At 45.4% G+C, this 19936-nt stretch overlaps 1 protein-coding gene across 3 annotated transcripts in view; it reads right to left on the bottom strand.

Moving 5' to 3' along the window:
* Window positions 1-19936, bottom strand: part of ANKRD6 (ankyrin repeat domain 6) — a 130479-nt gene that overhangs the window by 35374 nt on the left and 75169 nt on the right. For 2 of the 3 annotated variants that reach the window (XM_054995699.1, XM_054995700.1), the window contains exon 3: window positions 4552-4650. In XM_054995699.1, the coding sequence (XP_054851674.1) occupies window positions 4552-4650 (99 nt within the window). Of the gene's footprint in view, window positions 1-1774; window positions 2069-4551; window positions 4651-19936 lie in introns of those variants that run through there. The other variant, XM_054995698.1, reaches the window with a different exon arrangement.

Raw genomic sequence — 19936 nt, 5'->3', positions numbered from 1 at the left:
CTATATTTGAAGTATTTGTGAGAGAACTATTGAGTCTAGTGAAGGAGGCTAACTGTGTGTGAAGCCTTAGAAGAGATTTGTGTGAATGAGTTTATAGGAAGTAACTTTAAGAACTAAGAACTACTTTTATGAAACCAATACGCTTCTTGAAAAATAAACATTTATTTTGTTTTGTTATATCCCAGTGTAGCTGTCATTGCTATATCCCATTCATATCCTCAGGGCCACATAGAACCACGAAGGAGCCTGACGTTTAAACACGTTACCAAAGGGGAAATCTGAATAAAATTTTTGGAATAATATATTCCTGGTGGCAGCAAACTACCCAGAGGGTGTAAGGGGAAGAGTAAAAGAAAAATCTACCCCAAAGAAAGTACAGGTCATAACAGTCAGGCAGCCATTAAGCAACATAATTTTTTACATAATAGGGGACTCTCCAGGTATGCAGAAACAACATCTTCTTAAATTAACCAAAAGAAAAAGAAACAACTGGGAAACCACCTGATAAGAACTGAACATGCTCCAGGAGCATGGAATGTTAAGAGCAGTTGAGTATCAGTTAAAAGGAATCAAGGGAGAGGGGGATTTACATGGATGGTGACTTTCATTATTTTCCTCAACAACTTCACCATTCCTCAAGGGTCCCCAGTTGTCCTCCTTTACTTTCAAGTAGCAAGTTTTTTACCAAGGAGCTACAATGTCACTGATAGCTGACTTTCTGGATCCAGGAAGGAATTTTCTTCTCCCCACTTGACTGACAATGCAGAGAAGGCTTTTAACAATCAAAAACTAGTGATCTTCACAGCTGTGTTCAACTGACAATATATGCAATACCTGTGCCATATCTGGCCAAGGTCAAGCCAGCAACCTTGCTTATTAAGGATCAGCCTTTAAAATCCAGTCAGAATGAACAACTTGACAGGGCAGAAAGCTATAAATTACTAGTCTTCTGATCATCATAAGCATGAAAGACAAACTTGTATTCTAGCAAGTGGAAAAGAGGACTTCCTAACCTCCTCACTCAACATTAAAGCCAAATACTGTATATTATATTAAGGATCTATATACTTTAGCAGGTATCCTGAGATAAGCTCCGAATCTACTTCATTATCTTTTTTGTTTATACAAGTACTGCCTTTTGCCTGGGAGAACTTCCCATCAAAGACTGAGTTTTCCCATCTAATCAGTTACAACTCCCAGCTCTTCAAACCCTCCACAGGAGCCGTCACTGGTGTCATTTTATTAATTTTGACTGATAATTTGATGTTTATACTGTTTTATTAGGATGTTTTCTATTTGTTAGCCATCTTGGGTTGTTGAACAGAAAAACAGAATATCAAATTAATAAATAAATGTTCAAGATGAAGAACTCTCTTTCATCCCGAAACATCATAATGTAAACAATAGCAAAGCTGTTATCCCTTGTGGACAGAGTTCCAGAAAGCAATACAACGACCAATGAACAACCCATATAGTTAGAAAACTGTTTCTGGCTTAAAGACTTTCAGATTCCCTTTTTGTGTGAACAGTGAGTTTGTTGGATCTGGACTGCTCAAACTATTTCTGAAAAGCATTTCATATAGATACTGTACTTGGAGAACATTTAATGGGACTCTATGTAAAAAGTATATCGGTAGGCATTTTTCTGACAAACCATTCTAAGAAAGCCAGACATGCAACCATGCACTTTTGAAGGAACTCTGACATGCCAGATGGCCAATCAAAATGCTACATGCAACTGTGTCAGAGAGAGGCTAAAGTTAAAAGTGCTAACCTCCTTCTCTCTTTCCAATCTTCTAGGGTCTTTTCTAGCCTTTCTCCTCTGTTTTTTCTTATCTTTTTCTTCCTTGACTTCTTTTACCAGGGCCACTTTTCCTTTGTCTATTTCTGAGGTATGTGCTGTGTGAACACTCATTGACCAATCGGAGATGGCATCAGGATTCCAATAAGGACTTGCAGGATTAGCAGGGAGAAGGAAAGAATTACTTCTTGGGGTTTCATACTCTAGAGAGCTGGTCTCCACAGGCTGAAATTCATAATAATCCCACTCAAGGCCACTGGAGGTCATTCTTCAACTAATGATAAGGTCTTTTACAATATATATTAAGGATCAACATCTGTAGAACATGAAGTCAGAATTTTAAATTCTCCACAATGCTTTAGAGATCCTGCATTCTGTATAACATTTGGCAGATGAAGTGTTAATTGGGGAGTTAGATATTTGCTGTAGGATAGCAGTCAAATATAAAATGATTACTGGCTTTCACAGCTCACTGAAAAACAGCAGGAAAAGAGGTAGTCATTTGAAAGCGGGGAATATCATTAGCCAACTGAGATGAACAAGCAGTAAAACTGTAATCTTAAGCATATACTGGAAAGCAAGGGAATACAAGAATCTTAGAAGTGCTATAAATATTTCAGAAAACAAAGTAACAAAACTCCACAGGGACCTTGTCTGGAAAAAGGGCCACTTTGTTTTTATGTTACATCTAAAGCAGGGTGGGGGGAAACCCTTGGGGGAACCTACAAGAAAAGATTCAAATGAAGAAACTTGCAGTGCTCATCTTAGAGATAAGACAGCTTTTAACTTAAACTTAGTATAGAGAACAATCCTAAGCAGGACTACTAAGAATCCTACTGAAATCTATTCAATATTGCTTACTCCCTAGTAAGTGTTCTTAAGATTGCACTATTAATCTCTAGGGGTGTGCGCTTTGGGTTTCCGATTCAGATAAGATACCCGAATAGGACCCTATTTGTAAAGATTCGGGATTTCCAAATTGGGTCCACCATGCTGGCCCCGATTCAGGAATCCCAAATCAAAGTTTCCCCAAAGCATTTGGGTCTCTTCAGGAAGCTTTGGAGCAAGTTTAAAAGGCCCTTTCCCTGCCACTTGCAAGCAGGTCCCTTTAAACTATCAGCTGTCAGGTGGCGGGGAGGATCCTCCCTCGCCACCTGACAGGTGATAGTTTAAAGGGCCCTTTCCTGATGCTTGCAAGCGGCAGGTTCCTTTAAACTATCAGCTGTCAGGGGGATCCCCCCCTGCCGCCTGCCAGGTAACAGTTTAAACAGCCCTTTCCTGCCGCTTGCAAACAGCAGGTCCCTTTAAACTATCATCTGGCAGCTGATAGTTTAAAGGGCCCTTTCCTGCCACTTGCAAGGGGCAGGTCCCTTTAAACTGTCAGCTGTCAGGCGGCGGGGAGGATCCTCCCTCGCCACCTGACAGCTGATAGTTTAAAGGGCCCTTTCCTAATGCTCACAAGCAGCAGGTTCCTTTAAACTATCAGCTGTCAGGGGGATCCCCCCCTGCCGCCTGCCAGGTGACAGTTTAAACAGCCCTTTCCTGCCGCTTGCAAGCAGCAGGTCCCTTTAAACTATCACCTGGCAGCTGATAGTTTAAAGGGCCCTTTCCTGACGCTTGCAAGGGAGGGATTCCCTCCCCCACGCCGCCTGACAGCTGATAGTTTAAAGAACCCTTTAAACACCCCAAACCTCACAACCCCCAGCCCCCCAGCCCCAACCCCCCACTTAACTTGGCTCTGCTGCTGCAGTGGTGGAGGCTGCAGCCCAGCAGCAGCAGCTCTGGCCTTCTCCGCCGCCCTGCAGGCCTACGTGGCGGCAGAGGAAGCCAAAAAGGCCATTCCTGCCCCTCAAATGTCCGCCACGAAGTGATTCAAATACCTGAAGTAGGAAACCCGAATATTTTCAGGGTGCACACCCCTATTAATCTCCCATCCCCCACACAATTACTACACTTTTAGGAGTCTGCACACATTAGGGGGATTGGACATTGCTCAGATTTTAAGGGTATAAAATTCTGTCACTAGAATGGGCTATCTGTCAATGCTTCTTTGAATTCTGATCACAAGGTAGTCAACCCATGAATGGCAAGAAACATCCCACAAATTAAAATGGCCAGTAATTTCTGTGCCACAAAGCACTTTTGTTTCTCTCAATGGAATGAGGCCATAGAAAGTGTTCCAGCCATTCTATCTGCAAGCATTCTATACTATTTTGTGCTAAACAATGTGATGGAGTGTGAACTGTCTACCCTGAGTGGAGATGAGTCCGAACAAATAACAATGCTATCTTGATATGTGAGGCAAGTAAAGGCTTTTTGGGGTGGGCAGTGGAATTAAATTTCCTCCAAAACTTTTGTACCAAATGTCTACCCATCTGAAAAGTATAGGTCTAATTCAGAGCTCCTAAAACAAAGAACAGCAAATTTTGAACACCTAATATGTTTCCTACACTGTATACATGAACTGATTTCACTTTGGTGCCATGCTTTCCTGCTGCTTGCAGATATTATTAAAGAGATCTAGGTCTTGAAAACAACCCCCAAGGCACTTATCTACAATGCCATTGTCTTTAACTATCCCTCCCCCCTGCATGCTGACCTATAAAGCTTCAGAGCATGCAAACAAAGCAAACATCTGTTCTAAGCTGAAGAAGGCTCTAAAGGAGACAACTTGTTGCAGTCGTCTTTGGAATACTAATGTGGAGGAGGGGCTTTTCTTGGGGCAAGAATGGTAGTTTGAAGCTACTCACATCATCCTGAAGGTCCACATCACAGCCTGCCTTGAGTAAAATCTGAACAACGTCAAGATGGCCCTTGTGAGCTGCAAGATGGAGAGCTGTCCGCCCATGCTGTAAAGCAAAAGAAAGCAATTGCTGAAAAAAATCAAAACCAGTTGCTAGTCAGACTTCCTGTTTGGGATCCATGGAGGTCTAACGCAGCTCCACTTGCGGAGCTGACCGGACTGCCGTTTTAACCGGCCGGCGGGGTGAAAATAGCCCGCGGCCGACTGCTCTCAGGCGGGGAGCAGGCAAAGAACGCTCAAGACCCTAGGGTGAGCTAGATCTCGGACGAGGGGGGGCTCTACACAGCGAGTCTCCCCCCGATCCTTGAGGTCCCACCTTGCGACGGGTCGGCTATAATCTCTGCGGCAGTTTTGGGGCCAATTCGGCTGGCATAAGACCTACATACCCAAGCATCGATTGGGGGAAGAAGCTGAGAGGAGAACTTAAAATCGAAACAGCGATTACAACCCGAGAAAAGTGAAGAGAAGGTAAAGATCATTATCTTCTGAGACGGGACAGATTGATAAAAACAGAGAGGAAAAAAAGTAGATTTTTAAACTGCAACAGACTAGTGAAAAGGAGGGGAAGACTCGGCAGGAATCGAATTTAAAAAGAGACTAAGTTTAAAGAAGTTATTAAAGAAATGGGACTATTGTTTTGAATACCTGTGGCTTTGGAGCTGTGAGAAAAAGACACCATCGCGAGATCTGCTGTGGGAAGACGGGAGACAGGAAGTGCGTAATAACAATAGAGTGGCTGGAGAGAAGCGGCCCTTGCTGGAGGGCAGGAAGTAGGGAATCGCCATTTTTGAAAGGGGAAGGGTCGCGGCTTCAGCGGAAGAGGAAGTAGGCCATCTTGGATTACAAAATCATAGAGAAACCATAGAGAAAAGACGCCCGACATTTTGGACTCTTTAAAACTTAATTTCTATAAGAAGACCGGGACATTTAAAATAGAAAAACGTTAAATTTTACGCCACGGAGTTAAGGAAGAGAGCGGATTCGTGGGAGCGAGCTAAAGCAAGCCCCACGATGTCAAAAAAAGAGTGGCAATCGGCAATAGAAAACCTGGATAAAAACCTGGACAAAAAACTTTTAGATATGATTAAAGAACTTAAGGACACGAAATTGGAGCTGATAAAAGAGGTTAAAGAGGTTACACAGACAGTAAAATCGGAGCTGTCAGAAGTGAAAAAAGGTATGGAAACAATACGAAGTGAACTACAAGGAACGCAGCAGAGAGTTAAAACAGTAGAAGACGCGATGGAGAATTTAGCAGACACGCAACAAACAGAGATGAGATTGGTGAAGGGGAGAATGTCAGTTGCAGAAACTAAACATATGGAGAAGCAGCTACGTTTTCGTGGCTTGCCAGAAGTGGAAGGAAAGTCAGCGCAAGAACAGATGACTGAGGTGTTGGCTGAATACCTGGGGAAGGAGGAGGAGGAAGTTGTGGCTATCCTAGATGTGGCGTACCGTGTGAACTCGAGAATTGCAACCCAGAGGAAATTACCAAGGGATGTGATTGTGCAGTTTACAACTAGAAACATGAAAGAGAGGATTGTGACAAAACAGTTTCAAGATCCATTGGAGATTGATGGCAAGACGATTATTATAATGAAGGAACTGCCCAGATCAGTGTTATTGGACCGGAAAAAATATAAAGTGCTAATTCAGACTTTGAAGGACATGAATATTAGGTACAGATGGGAGCTACCGGAAGGAGTGTCCTTTGAGTTTGGAGGGGCAAAAAAACGCATCAGATCTGAGCGGGAGATGGAGCGATTTATTAAGGACAATGAAAAAGACTTACCAACAAAACTATGAATATGGAGTGTAAAGTATTATCTTGGAATGTAAATGGACTAAACTCACCGAATAAGAGGAAAAATATTTTTCATTGGCTACTAAAACAAAAATGTGATATTGTTTGTTTGCAGGAGACCCATATTAGAAAACAGGATGTAAAATATTTAAAATCTGGAAAATTGGGCAAAGAATTTGTAGCGGCCTCCAACAAGAAAAAAAGAGGAGTGGTGTTGTACATAAAGGAGGAGCTGCAGCCAAAATTTGTTATGAGAGATGTGGAAGCTAGATTTGTAGCAGTGGAATGTAATTGGAATTTAAAGAGAGTGTTGGTAGTCGGACTTTATGCACCTAATGGTGCAAAGGAAAGCTTCTTTGAGGATTTAAGGAAGCATTTAGACGATCTTGCATATGACCAGATAATTCTTGCTGGAGACTTCAATGGAGTGACAGATTTGGAATTAGACAAAAAGACTACAACAGCACAAAAGAAAAGAGGACTATTGCCAAAGCTTTTTTTTGAGTTGATTCAACAAGAGACTCTCGAAGATGTATGGAGGAGAGAATATCCTAAAACCAGACAGTTTACTTTTTATTCTGCAAGGCATCTTACATTATCAAGAATTGACATGATCTGGGCCTCAAAAGACTTAGCGTTATGGACTAAGGAGGTAGAAATAATGCCGATGGTAGGCTCAGATCACAACCCAATTATATGGAAATTTGGAAAAAGGAGAAAAAGGAAAGCCTGGAGAATAAATGAGGACTTGTTACAGGAAAGAGAGAATATGGAAATATTGAGAAGAGAGACAAAGTTTTTCATACAATACAACGTGAACAAAGAAGTACCAACCAACAAAGTTTGGGATGCATACAAGGCGGTTGTAAGGGGCATACTAATGGACTTAAATGGTAGAGCAAGGAAAAAGAAAGAGGAGAAAAGACAAGAGATTGAGGAGAAAATAAAAGCCAAAGAAGCACAGTTAAAAAAGAGACCAGGAAAAAAGAAAATATACCAGGAAATCAAAATTCTTCAAGAACAGCTAACAGCAATGAGTAATAAAGAATTGGAGTGGAACCTTAAAAGATTGAATCAAAAAGCGTTTGAGGGTGCCAATAAACCTGGGAAATATTTGGCATGGCAATTGAAGAAGAAAAGGGAAAAGAAAACAATAAATAAAATCTGTGAAGAAAATAAAACGTACTTGGAGCAGACTACCATCAGTAGAGCCTTTTATAAATTTTATGCTAAGCTGTATAATAAAAAAGAAGTAAACAAAGAATCAATAGCATCATATCTGGAGAAAACCAAACTTCCAGAAATCTCGGAAGCTTGGAGAAATAAGTTGAACAGTGAAGTAACTGATGAGGAAATAAGTAAGGCAATACAATCCGCAAATCTAGGAAAGGCGCCAGGGCCAGATGGACTTACGGCTAAATTTTATAAGATAATGGCCAATGAACTGGCACCATTCCTAAAAGAGGTGATGAATGGAGTTTTTAGGGATCAAAGGATTCCAGATACTTGGAGTGAAGCGAATATATCATTGATCCCAAAAGAGGGCCAAGACCTGACCAACGTGAAAAATTACAGACCTATATCACTACTTAACAATGACTATAAAATTTTAGCGAAGATATTGGCGGAGAGATTGAAGGGGTGGCTCTCGGAAGTTATAGAGGAGGAACAAGCAGGCTTTTTGCCAGACAGACAAATAAGAGACAATTTAAGGACAGTGATCAATGCTATTGAATATTATGACAAGCGTTGTGACAAAGAGGTTGGTTTCTTCTTTGTAGATGCTGAAAAAGCGTTTGACAATTTAAACTGGGACTTTATGTTTGCCACTATGGAAAAGCTACAACTGGGAGAAAGATTTGTCAAAGCAATTAAGGAAATTTATAGAGACCAGACTGCAGCAATTGTAGTGAATGATGAACTGACCAAGAAATTGACGATTAGTAAAGGAACAAGACAAGGTTGCCCGTTATCTCCATTGTTGTTCATTTTAGTATTGGAGATTCTGATGATACAAATACGACAAGACGAGGAAATACGAGGAATAAAAATAAAGGACTATTCATATAAGGTCAGAGCATTTGCAGATGACATAATGTTAATTGTAGAAGACCCACTGGAGAACATGCCAAAAGTGATAGATAAGATTAAGGAGTTTGGAGACTTGGCAGGTTTCTTCATTAACAAAAAGAAGTCAAAGATACTATGCAAAAACATGACTAAGCAGAAACAACAATTGTTAATGGAAACAACGGATTGTGAAGTAACTAGTAAGGTGAAATATTTGGGAGTTGAGCTGACTGCAAAAAATATAGATTTGTTCAAGAATAATTATGAAAAATTATGGATTCAGATAGAGAGAGACTTGATCAAATGGAATAGATTGAACTTGTCATGGCTGGGCAGGATTGCAGCAGTTAAGATGAATGTGTTACCAAGAGTAATGTTTTTGCTACAGACAATACCAATCATCAGAGACTCTAAACAATTTGAAAAATGGCAGAGGAAAATATCAGATTTTGTTTGGGCAGGCAAGAAGCCTCGAGTGAAAGTAAAAGTTTTACAAGATGCAAAGGAAAGAGGCGGAATGCAACTGCCCAACCTGAGACTTTATCATGATGCAATCTGCCTAGTTTGGCTAAAAGAGTGGATGACATTAAAGAATAAGAAACTATTAGCCCTAGAGGGATATAAAAAAATTTTTGGATGGCACGCATACCTATGGCATGACAAAGTGAAGGTCAACTCGATGTTCCTGCATCATTTTGTAAGGAGAAGTTTATATACAATCTGGAAGAAGTACAGAATTTATCTACAAGAAGGAACCCCCTTGTGGGTGGTTCCATATGAGGTGATAGACCCGAGAGCTGTTGATAATGAACAACAATGCTTAACGTACAAAGAAATAACTAAAATTGAAGTATCTAAACTTAGAATAAAGACGCAAGAGGAACTATCACCTAACTATGATTGGTTCCAGTATAGGCAGATCAGAGACTTATACAATTCGGACTCTGCAAAAGGGGCCATACGAACAGAGAACTCGGAACTAGAGCAGACCCTTCTTAAAGAAGATAAGAAAAGAATATCCAAGGTATACCAAGTACTGCTGAAATGGTATACTGAGGACGAGACAGTTAAAACACAGATGGTGAAATGGGCTATAAATTTTAATAAAGAAATAACAATGGAGGCATGGGAATACTTGTGGAAAACTACAATGAAGATAACGACATGTACTAATATTAAAGAGAACATTTACAAAATGATTTATCGTTGGTACATGACACCAAAGAAGATTGCGCTAGGGAACTTGAATACTTCTAATAAATGCTGGAAATGTAAGAAACATGAGGGCTCCCTCTACCACATGTGGTGGTCGTGTGAGGTAGCTAGGCAGTACTGGGGGGAAATAATAAGAGAAATGAGTGAAATTTTACAGTTTCAAATAAATAAGAACCCAGAACTCCTGCTACTAAACTTGGGAATGGAGGGAATTCCAGCCCATCATAGGACGTTGATATTTTATATGACAGCAGCAGCTAGACTTTTGTATGCGCAAAAATGGAAAGTACAAGAAGTGCCAACTATTGAAGATTGGATCTACAAATTGCTGTATATGGCTGAAATGGACAAGATGACGAGAAAATTGAGAGATCTGGACTCAGGGCAGTTTAACACGGACTGGGAGAAGCTGAAACAACATCTGGAGAAGAAATGGGAGGTGGGAGGAAAACTGTGGCAGTTTGAGAACTACTGAAGTATAATATAAGTATAAAAGAGAGGGGTGACTTTACCGGGGGAGGAAGAGAAAAGTGAACTTATAAGCAGTTAGATTAATAGATTGATATATATCAATATATGTATAGGTTAATTGATAGAACATTGATAGAGAATAATTAATGATAAGGTTTAAACATGAGGATTGAGTAACTAACAATATTTTCTTTCTTTGATAAGATTTATATGCACCAAACTGAATGTACAGAAGAGTTAAATTGATTGACTATGTGATGAGCTATATAGAATTACCATAAAAAGATGAAATGAGTAACATATAGAGAACAAATCAAATTGTTTGATTTGTTTGATTTAAATGTGGGAAATTTTTATGGTTTATGATATATAGGTTTATGATATATAGAAATATTCAAAATGGGAAAAGGGGATAAATTGTTTATCCAAGGACGTACAGTTTGGGTGTATAGTAAGTAAAGGAGTTAAAGATGTACTGCTTAATATAATGGAGAATGTATATCTGTTTTAGATAGAGGAATTTAATAGAAGTAAGGGAAAAGGGACAGAGGGGGGGAAAGCTGTTGGAAGTCAACAAAAGGGGGGGAAAGGGAGGGGGTTAGAAATGAAAAATTTGGGGAAAATTGAATGTAATGTAAAAATAATAATATTCTAACCCAATAAAAATTTTTCTAAAAAAAAAACCAGTTGCTAGTGAAGAGACTGCTATTAAACAAGTGTTTGACAGCAACAGAACACACTAACACATTTATACATGTGTGCCCTTTTGTAATATTCCTCTTCCTACATTTCCAATATCAGGTGCCCGATTTTCAGTCTTTTGTTCTTGTTTCACAGCACACAATGGAAAAACCTAATTTCAACACACCATTCCTTTTATCATTTTAGTCCGACAAACTTACCTCCCCTGAGAAAGCAATTTCTCCAAGCAGGGGCAGTCTTGGCCAATGGGCAATAGGGCACTTGGCGGAAACTCAACCACCCACAGCCCTGTCCCCCAAAGGAGAGGGGGAAAGAAGAAGAGCAGGCTCCTATTGCCACTTGACCCAGTTCCATCTGGGGCTTAGGGCCAAGCTACAAGTGACGAATGACACTTGAACGGCAAGTGAACAGACTCACGTGTATTCCTCCCTGTTCACTTGCTCTCCACTTGCTCTCCACTTGATCACTATGTGATCAAATGAACAGGGAAGAATACACGTGAGTCCACTTGCTCTCCACTTGCTCTCCACTTGCTCACTATGTGATCAAGTGAACAGGAAGGAATACTCGTGAGTCTGTTCACTTGCTGTTCAAGTGTCATTCATCACTTGTAGCTTGGCTCTTAGGCAGTTGGCTTCCAGTGGAAGCGGTGGTTCCCACCCAACACACATGGGGTGAGGGTCACCCCATTGCTTGTCTCAGGCTAGGGTGTGGTGGTGGGGTGGCCGTGATTCTGAGGCCCTAGCCTGGACTTTTGCCCAGGGCCCCAGAATCACAAAAGCATCCCGTCTCCAAGAAGCAAATGACTACAAATGTAGTCTATCAAACTGAAGTAATAAAACACATCTTTAACTTAGCCACTGAACTTAATTGTACATTAGAGTGTTAACTCAGCCAGTGTAGTACAGTAGCTAGAGTAACAGCTCTAGTTTGATTCCTCACTCTACCATGGAAGCTTGCTGCATGACCTTGGACCATCAAATACTCTCAGCCTAACCTACTTCACAGTGTTGCTGTGAGGATAAAATGGAGGAGAGAAGAAGGATGCAAGCCACTTTGGGCCCCCACTGGGGAGAAAGGCAGGGTACAAATGAAGTAAACCAAAATTTATACACCTCATTCTTTGCAATTGCACATTCATGGGAAGTGGGTGCTGGGTGGGACAGAAATCGTTAACAGCCCTCAGGAATTTCTGTGGTTGTTGAAATTACAGAAATGGAACAACAGTACAACTAGAACACAGGAAGTACAATGAACAAGATGTATACATAATTTACAATTTGAAGAACACACAAACTATCACAATTTCTTTTAATTAATCAAGGTATTACTAGCAATTTAGCAATAACCCTCTCAAGAGAATTACATACTCATACAACGTGTACCTGTAAAGAAATTCAGCTGAATTCAAGATATCCAAAAAGATATTTTTGCTAAAGGAAAAAAATAAAGGATTACTAATGTGGTAGCAAATAAAAACAAATGTATAAAAGATAAAAATAAGTATTGAAATTGAAGGCCACCCAAGAACGTAGCAAAATTTAAAAAATTAAAAACACCCATCAATCTACCTCTTTTTGCTTCCACAGCCAAAAGGATATAAACTGCATATATGGTGTTATATCATTCTTCCCTCATGGGACAGGATTCTGTGGCAACATCTTATCACAGCCCTTAAACCACATTAATGGATATATTTCCTACATGGGTAGCATGGGGCATGGTCAATGTCAGAGTTAACAGGGCTGCTGTGTTACAGTGCAGAAGCGTTGCGGGGCCACAGACACACCTGCCTGTTCTTGTAACAGCTATTCTTAGACCTCAGTATTTTACTGGCCATGATTAAACAGGGTTAACATACCTGTAACTTATGTTCATCGAGTTCTTCTGTGCTGACACACATGGGGACTGCGCAGGCGCAGGCCAGCCGCCGGAGAATTTTCTAGAGCTTCCATGGCTCCGAAGGGGCCGTTTGTCGCGCGCCTCAGCGACCGTTTTCCCGCCCAAACGGTCACGTGATCCTCCAGCGACCAACGGCCCCTTCCCTCAGTTCTCCCTTGCCGCCGCTTGACCAACACACTTCAGCCATAACACCTTAAAAACACCAATTTCCGTTACAGCCACCACATCTTTGTGCATTGGAATTCACAGCGGGGTAGGAGGGAGGGTTGTGTGTCAGCACAGAAGAACTCGATGAACATAAGTTACAGGTATGTTAACCCTGTTTTCATCTTCGTTCTTCTGTGCCTCCACACATGGGAGTGTACCAAGCTTCACACAATAAGGAAGGCGGGGGTGAAGTCCAACACAGTTTTATTAAGCAAACAAGATCAACAATAAATAGATATGCATATATACATCTATGTAAAAAATACTGTGTAAGGACACATAAATACTCAATATTTACATATATACACACCCCCAGGTACATATATACACACTTTCACTCAAGGGTACCCAACAGGTACGCCAAGAAAGTCATACCAAAACTCCCTCAGGAAAAAAGGGAGTGTAAGACAGCCTTGGCCACAGATACATCCTGCTCCGCATTGACATCAACGGCGTAATGCCTGACAAAGGTGTCTGCAGAGGACCATGTGGCTGCTTTACAAATGTTAACCAGGGGCACACCCCTGAGGAGTGCCGAAGAGGATGCTTGGGACCGCGTGGAGTGGGCTCTGACATGAAGCGGGCAAGCCACCCCTGCCAGGGAATAGGCCTTGCTAATAGCCGTCACAATCCACCTAGACAGGGTCTGTGAGGAAGCCCTGTTACCCTTGTCCTTGGCCCCAAAACATACAAACAGGTGAGGACTGGAGCGGAACCCCTTCGTCCTATCCAGGTAATAGGCTAGGGCCCTCTTCAAATCTAGGGAATGGAGGGCCTTTTCCCCCTTAGAGGAAGGTTGAGGAAAGAATGCAGGCAGTGAGATATCCTGCGAGAGGTGGAAAGCGGACACCACCTTGGGCAGAAACCCGAGGCAGGGACGCAGGACCACCTTGTTGGGATGAAACACAAGAAAGGGAGGGTCAGACCGCAGCGCAGACAGCTCACTGACCCTTCTGGCCGATGTGACGGCCACCAAGAATGCTACCTTGTAGGAGAGCATATCCAAGGGGCATGTAGCCATAGGTTCAAATGGAGGCAACATGAGACGGGAGAGCACCAAGGACAGTGACCACTGAGGCACTGGCGCCGACACAGGTGGGTAAAGATTGTACATGCCCTTAAGGAACTGGCGGGATTGTGGGTGAGAAAACACCGTAGCACCCTCAACTCGGGTGTGAGCAGCTGATATCGCTGCCAGGTGGACCTTGAGGGAGGAAACCTTCAAGCCCAGGCCACGCAAGTGGCACAAATACTCGAACACAACCCCCAAGGGACTGCTGTCAGGCACCACTCCTCTGGCAAGTGCCCAGAGCTCAAACCTGCGCCACTTGGCCGCATAAGCGCGCCTAGTGGATGGCCGACGAGCATTCAGGAGGACCCTCTGTACCTCGTCAGTAAAGCCTACAGGGGAGGAACGATCCGCCAAGCCGTTAGGTGCAGCTTCCTGGGATCGTGGTGGACTAGGCTCCCGTTTAAGAGAAGGTCTTGCCGAGGGGGCAGACTCACATATGTCCGTTGGGACATCCGCAGGAGCTTCGGGAACCAAACCTGCCGTGGCCAGAAGGGGGCCACCAGGATGCAGTCCGTCCCGTCTTCCTCTATCTTGCACAGGACCCTGGGAATCAAGGGGAATGGAGGAAACATGTAGTGCAAGCCCTGCGTCCACGTAAACTGGAAGGCATCCCCAATAGAGAGGGGGTCGCTCCCTGCCCTGGAACAGAACGTGTGGGCCTTGGTGGTTGCCGCAGTGGCGAACACGTCTATCACCGGATGACCCCACATCCGAAAGATCGGCCCAATGCACTCTCCGTTCAGTTCCCACTCGTGGTCTAGTAAAGGGGCCCTGCTGAGGGCATCTGCCCGGGCATTGTCTGACCCAGCCACGTGTATAGCACGGAGCGACACGCCGTTCTTGATAGCCCACTGCCAAGTGAGTGTGGCTTCCCGGCACAGGGCCATGGACACTGTGCCCCCCTGCTGATTCACGTAGTACATGGCAGTCGTGTTGTCCGTCTGCACCAAGACCTGACGATGTCTCAGCAGTGCTGTAAGAGACACAAGTGCGAAACGAATGGCCCTTAGTTCAAGCACATTGATATGGAGGGTCTTTTCCCTGTCAGACCAGACATCCTGCACAGACACATCACCACAGTAAGCCCCCCATCCCAACAGAGAGGCATCAGTGGTAACCGTGATGTCATGGTGTTGATACCCAAAAGGAGTCCCTCTAAACAAGTTGTCATCAGACAGCCACCAGTCCAAGGAGGAGAGGATGACCCTCGGGATAGAGAATTTGAGGGACGGAGGGTGCAGCAGAGCATCGTACCTCCGCACAAACCAGTTCTGGAGAGGGCGCATACGCAGCCTAGCGAAAGGCACCACCGAGGTGGCCGCTGCCATATGCCCTAGTAAGCACTGGATAGTGCGCACAGACTGGAATCGGTTCCTCTTGAACATGGACACTAGACCCCTTAGGGACCGAGCCCTCTCCAAGGGGAGCAGGGCCTTACCCTCCACAGAGTCTAACAGTGCACCAATGTAGGACACCTTGCAATTGGGCACCAGCTTGGATTTCTCCAAGTTCACCAGGAGCCCCAGGCGTTGGCAAGTGCTAAGTACCAAGCCAATGTCCCGCACCAGCCTAGACTCTGATCCAGCTACGATGAGCCAGTCATCAAGGTACGGAAAGATGGTACAGCCTTCTTCCCGTAGGAAGGAAACCACAGGGGCCACACATTTAGTGAACACTCGTGGGGCAGTGGACAGGCCAAAGGGGAGCACCTTATACCGGAAAACCCTTTGCCGGTAAACAAAGCTCAGGTATTTTCTGTGCTCCTTCCTTATGCCCACGTGAAAGTATGCGTCTTTTAAGTCAAGAACCGCAAACCAATCTCCCTGTTTCAGCAAGGCGATCACAGCCGCCAAGGTAACCATTTTGAATTTGGTCACCTTGAGGAAGGCATTAAGGCCCCTCAGATCTAAAATGGGACGTAAGCCCCCATCCTTCTTAGGGACCAGGAAGAACCTAGAGAAGAAACCCCTTACAGAGTCCTCATAGGGCAATTCTTCCACAGCACCCTTGGCCAAGAGCGACACGATCTCCGCATCCAGCTCGGCCATAGTGTTATTGACAGCTGTCAGGGGTGAACTGCACCTAGGCAGCTCAACAAACTCCAGCCCGTATCCCATTTCAACAATTGTTAAGACCCATGAGTCAGATGTTATTGACTCCCACTCAGAGAGGAGTGGACTCAGTCTGTCCGAAAAGTTCGGGGATACGGCTGGCGTGACCCGTCAGTACTGCCTCCCGGCGCCCTGCTGATCTTTCTGCTGGGCTGGTTGTTGTGCCGGACGAGGCTTGAAGGGCCGACGCCTCCTCTGCTGTTGTGCGGGAGGGTAAGGCCGCTGCTGGTATGCAGGATACTGCTGGTAGCCCGGTCGCTGATGTTGGTATCTGCCCTGGTAGTGGTAAGGGCCGGACCGGGGAGCGTACCGTGGCCTGGAGGAGGGCTTGTCCGCTGGAGCCAGACCCAAAGACCGCGCCGTCTGCCTGTCCTCCTTCTTTTTCTTCAGGGTCTCGTCGGTGGACTTGGAGAACAGCGAGTCCCCTTCAAAGGGCATGCTCTCCACCCTGGAACGCACCTCTTGGGACAGGGCCGTCGACCGCAACCAAGAGTGGCGCCTGAGGACCACCGCCGACGCCATCCCCCTAGCAGCAGTGTCAGCAGCGTGGCTCCCAGCGTTCATTTGCTGTTTAGACAGCCGGACAGCCTCTGTTTGCAGCAGGGACACCACAGCCTTCTGCTCAGGAGGGAGGTCCCGGGTATAGGATGCCAACTTCTCCCAGAGGTACAGCTGGTACCCTGCCATGATGGTCTGGTAGTTGGCAATCCTCAGACCCAGCGAAGCGACGATGTACTGGCGCCTGCCCATGGCATCCAGCTTCTTGCCCTCTTTATCGGCAGGCACCGAGGAGTGACCCGATCGTCGGGGGTTGAACTCCTCTGTGACCAAGGAGGAAGGTGGAGGGTGTTTCACCAACGCCGGCCAGGTGCCCTGCTTGATCTTGTAAAGCTGCTCGATGCGCTTGGACGTTGGAGGTTGATCACAGGGCACCTGCCACACCTTCTCCACAATCTCCTCAATACCCTCGAGCATGGGGAAGCCAACGTACGCCAGATTATCCCCATAGATACGCTTGAGGAGCTTGTCCTTGGTCTGGGGGACTGCCGAAGAGATGTCCATCTCGAGAGCCTTGGCCATCCTTGCCATCTGGTCGGCGTAGATGCGGAGGTCCTCGAATGGGGAGTCCGCAGATGGCACTAGCTCCTCCGCTGGCGATGGTTCGGACCAGGACTCCGACTGGTAGCCGCCAAAGCTCTCCACATCCTCCTCATCGGAACCGAGCTGGGATTCCGGGACCTGGAGCGGAGGGGGAGCCCACGCAGACCTCGATGTCGAAGGCCTCGGTTCCGACACGGAGAAACCCGCAGGTGCCCCCTCCCATTGGCAACGGTATGGCGAGGGGAGGTAGGAAGCCTGTCGATGCCGGGACGCAGTGGACCGGACTGATCGGGCACTGTCCCCGGAACCATGCCGCTCACGACCGACCGGAGGTGGAGACGGACGGGCAGGCGACGGACGGCTCCGACGAGGAGACGGGCTCGGTTCCAGCCTCGGCGACCGAAGGGGAAGCGATGGTCGGCCCCGACGGCGCGGGCTCGGCTCCGGCCCCGACGAGAACTCTGCGGGCACCGTCTCGAAGGCCATCGGATCCGGCACCGGCACGGAGATGTCTTCTGGCTCCGGGGAGCCCAGATGAGGGGAAGGCGTGTGAGGAAGCACGATGACCTCCTCCTGAGGAGCGGGACGCGGCGACCGATGATGCTTGGTCTTCTTCTTCTTCTTCGCTGGTTCCGAAGAAGACCTCGGAACCGACGCGCTCCTCGCCTTCGAAGGGGACCTCGGTTTCGACCTCTTAGGCTTCATCGGAACCGATCCGGACGTCGGTTCCGACCGGGGACTCGGTACCAGGATCCTCGGTTCCGACGTAGGTCTCGGATCCGACCTGGTAGATGACGCGCTACGGGGCGGCCGCACCGGTCCCTGCGCTGGAGAGGCCGCTCTCGACGCCGAGGTACTCGGGGGACGCGGTTTCGACCCCGACCTCGCGGAGGCCACTGAGCCAGCTCTTGAATGCCGTTCGGCAGAGGGGCTTGGGCCGGCCTTGGAGGAGGGCAACGGAGCGCCTCCGGACATGACCTTCTGCCACAGGGAGGAGTTAAGACGGGCCTTGCGCTCCTGTCGGGCCTTGCTGGTGAAGCCCTGGCAAATCTTACAGGCCGTCACATTATGGGTCTCCCCCAAACAGAACAGGCACAGTTCATGGCCATCGGTCTTGGCCATTTTAGTGTGGCATTGCAGGCAATGCTTGAAGAGAGCCTTAGAGGCCATCTTCAGGGGCACGCGAAAGGAAGGTCAAAAACAGTCCGAGTCAAATTACCGAGTCCACAACAAAGTCCAAAACGAGATCCGAAGAATAGTCGAGGTCACGAAGTCCGAAGTCAAAAGCCAAGCAATCAGTCAGAATAAAGCACGAAGCACAAAAGCACAGAGCAACGAAGCTCACGTTCTCTCCAAGCGGCGGCAAGAAGAGAACTGAGGGAAGGAGCCGTTGGTCGCTGGAGGATCACGTGACCGTTTGGGCGGGAAAACGGTCGCTGAGGCGCGCGACAAACGGCCCCTTCGGAGCCATGGAAGCTCTAGAAAATTCTCCGGCGGCTGGCCTGCGCCTGCGCAGTCCCCATGTGTGGAGGCACAGAAGAACGAAGATGAATTTTAATTGTAATTGGAGAATGTCTAGCAAACAAATAATAAGGTCATTTCCAAGGTACCTATTTTGATTTTCACTGACCCCAGAAGAGGATGAGTGGAACCAGTGTTTGAAGCCATTATAATCTATCTACAGGAAGACTTTCCTCCAATAAGACAGCAATGGAATACTACCATGAAAAGAATATTGAACTGGGGGCAAGGGGGAAGCGTATTTAAATATAACCTCAAGTATGAGGCCGATGTTTACTTAAGCAAATGCTCCCCTCTGTCCGTAAAAATCCTTTCCCTGTTCTGAATTCATCAACAATTTTACAATCTGAAGCAGAGCTTTTTTTTCCTGCTGCAGTGCTTTCATTGTGAAACCCCCTGGCCCAGAGAGGCCCACTTTAACTCTTTTATTTTTAGATGGCTGGTTTAAAAATTCTTTTTAAATTAGAAAGTATTTCATAAAATTCACAGCCAAATGTTTTAATCTCATTGTGATCCTTTAGTACACCTTTGGACTGTTTTTTGTCTATTTTATGTAGTGATCTGGTCTTATGCAGATTTGTTATTTATACAAATTGAAAGCTGAAAGACATTTATGGCTTCACTTTAGTTCCAGGTAAGTACATAGTAAGATGTCCCTACATGTCTCTAGGCAACATTAAAACACATACGTACACTGATCTGATAAATAATTTTGAGACATGAGATGTAGGTTTATAATAATGCATTCCTACAAGTTGAGGCCTGTGGCTTCTATCTGCAACTCTTAGAATACATAAATCAGGGTGACTCATTTCTTGACATGTTAAAGAACTGTCATAGGAAACCAGCTGAAAAGTTAACTGGGAGCTGTATGGACAGTCCACCTACTGACTGGCTTATCCATTTTTGGTCAGTGCAAACTTCCTCAATTTTATATTGTCGAAGGCTTTCACGACCGGAGAACGATGGTTGTTGTGGATTTTCTGGGCTGTATAGCCGTGATCTTGGCATTGTAGTTCCTGACGTTTCGCCAGCAGCTGTGACTGGCATCTTCAGAGGTGTAGCACCAAAAGACAGAGATCTCTCAGTGTCCTACAATGCCTGACACTGAGAGATCTCTGTCTTTTGGTGCTACACCTCTGAAGATGCCAGTCAC

This window comes from Eublepharis macularius, chromosome 1 (genome assembly GCF_028583425.1).
Source record: "Eublepharis macularius isolate TG4126 chromosome 1, MPM_Emac_v1.0, whole genome shotgun sequence".
NCBI lineage: Eukaryota > Metazoa > Chordata > Lepidosauria > Squamata > Eublepharidae > Eublepharis > Eublepharis macularius.
The sequence above is the reverse complement of the archived record's forward strand: the minus strand, read 5'-3'. Positions and strand labels throughout refer to the sequence as shown.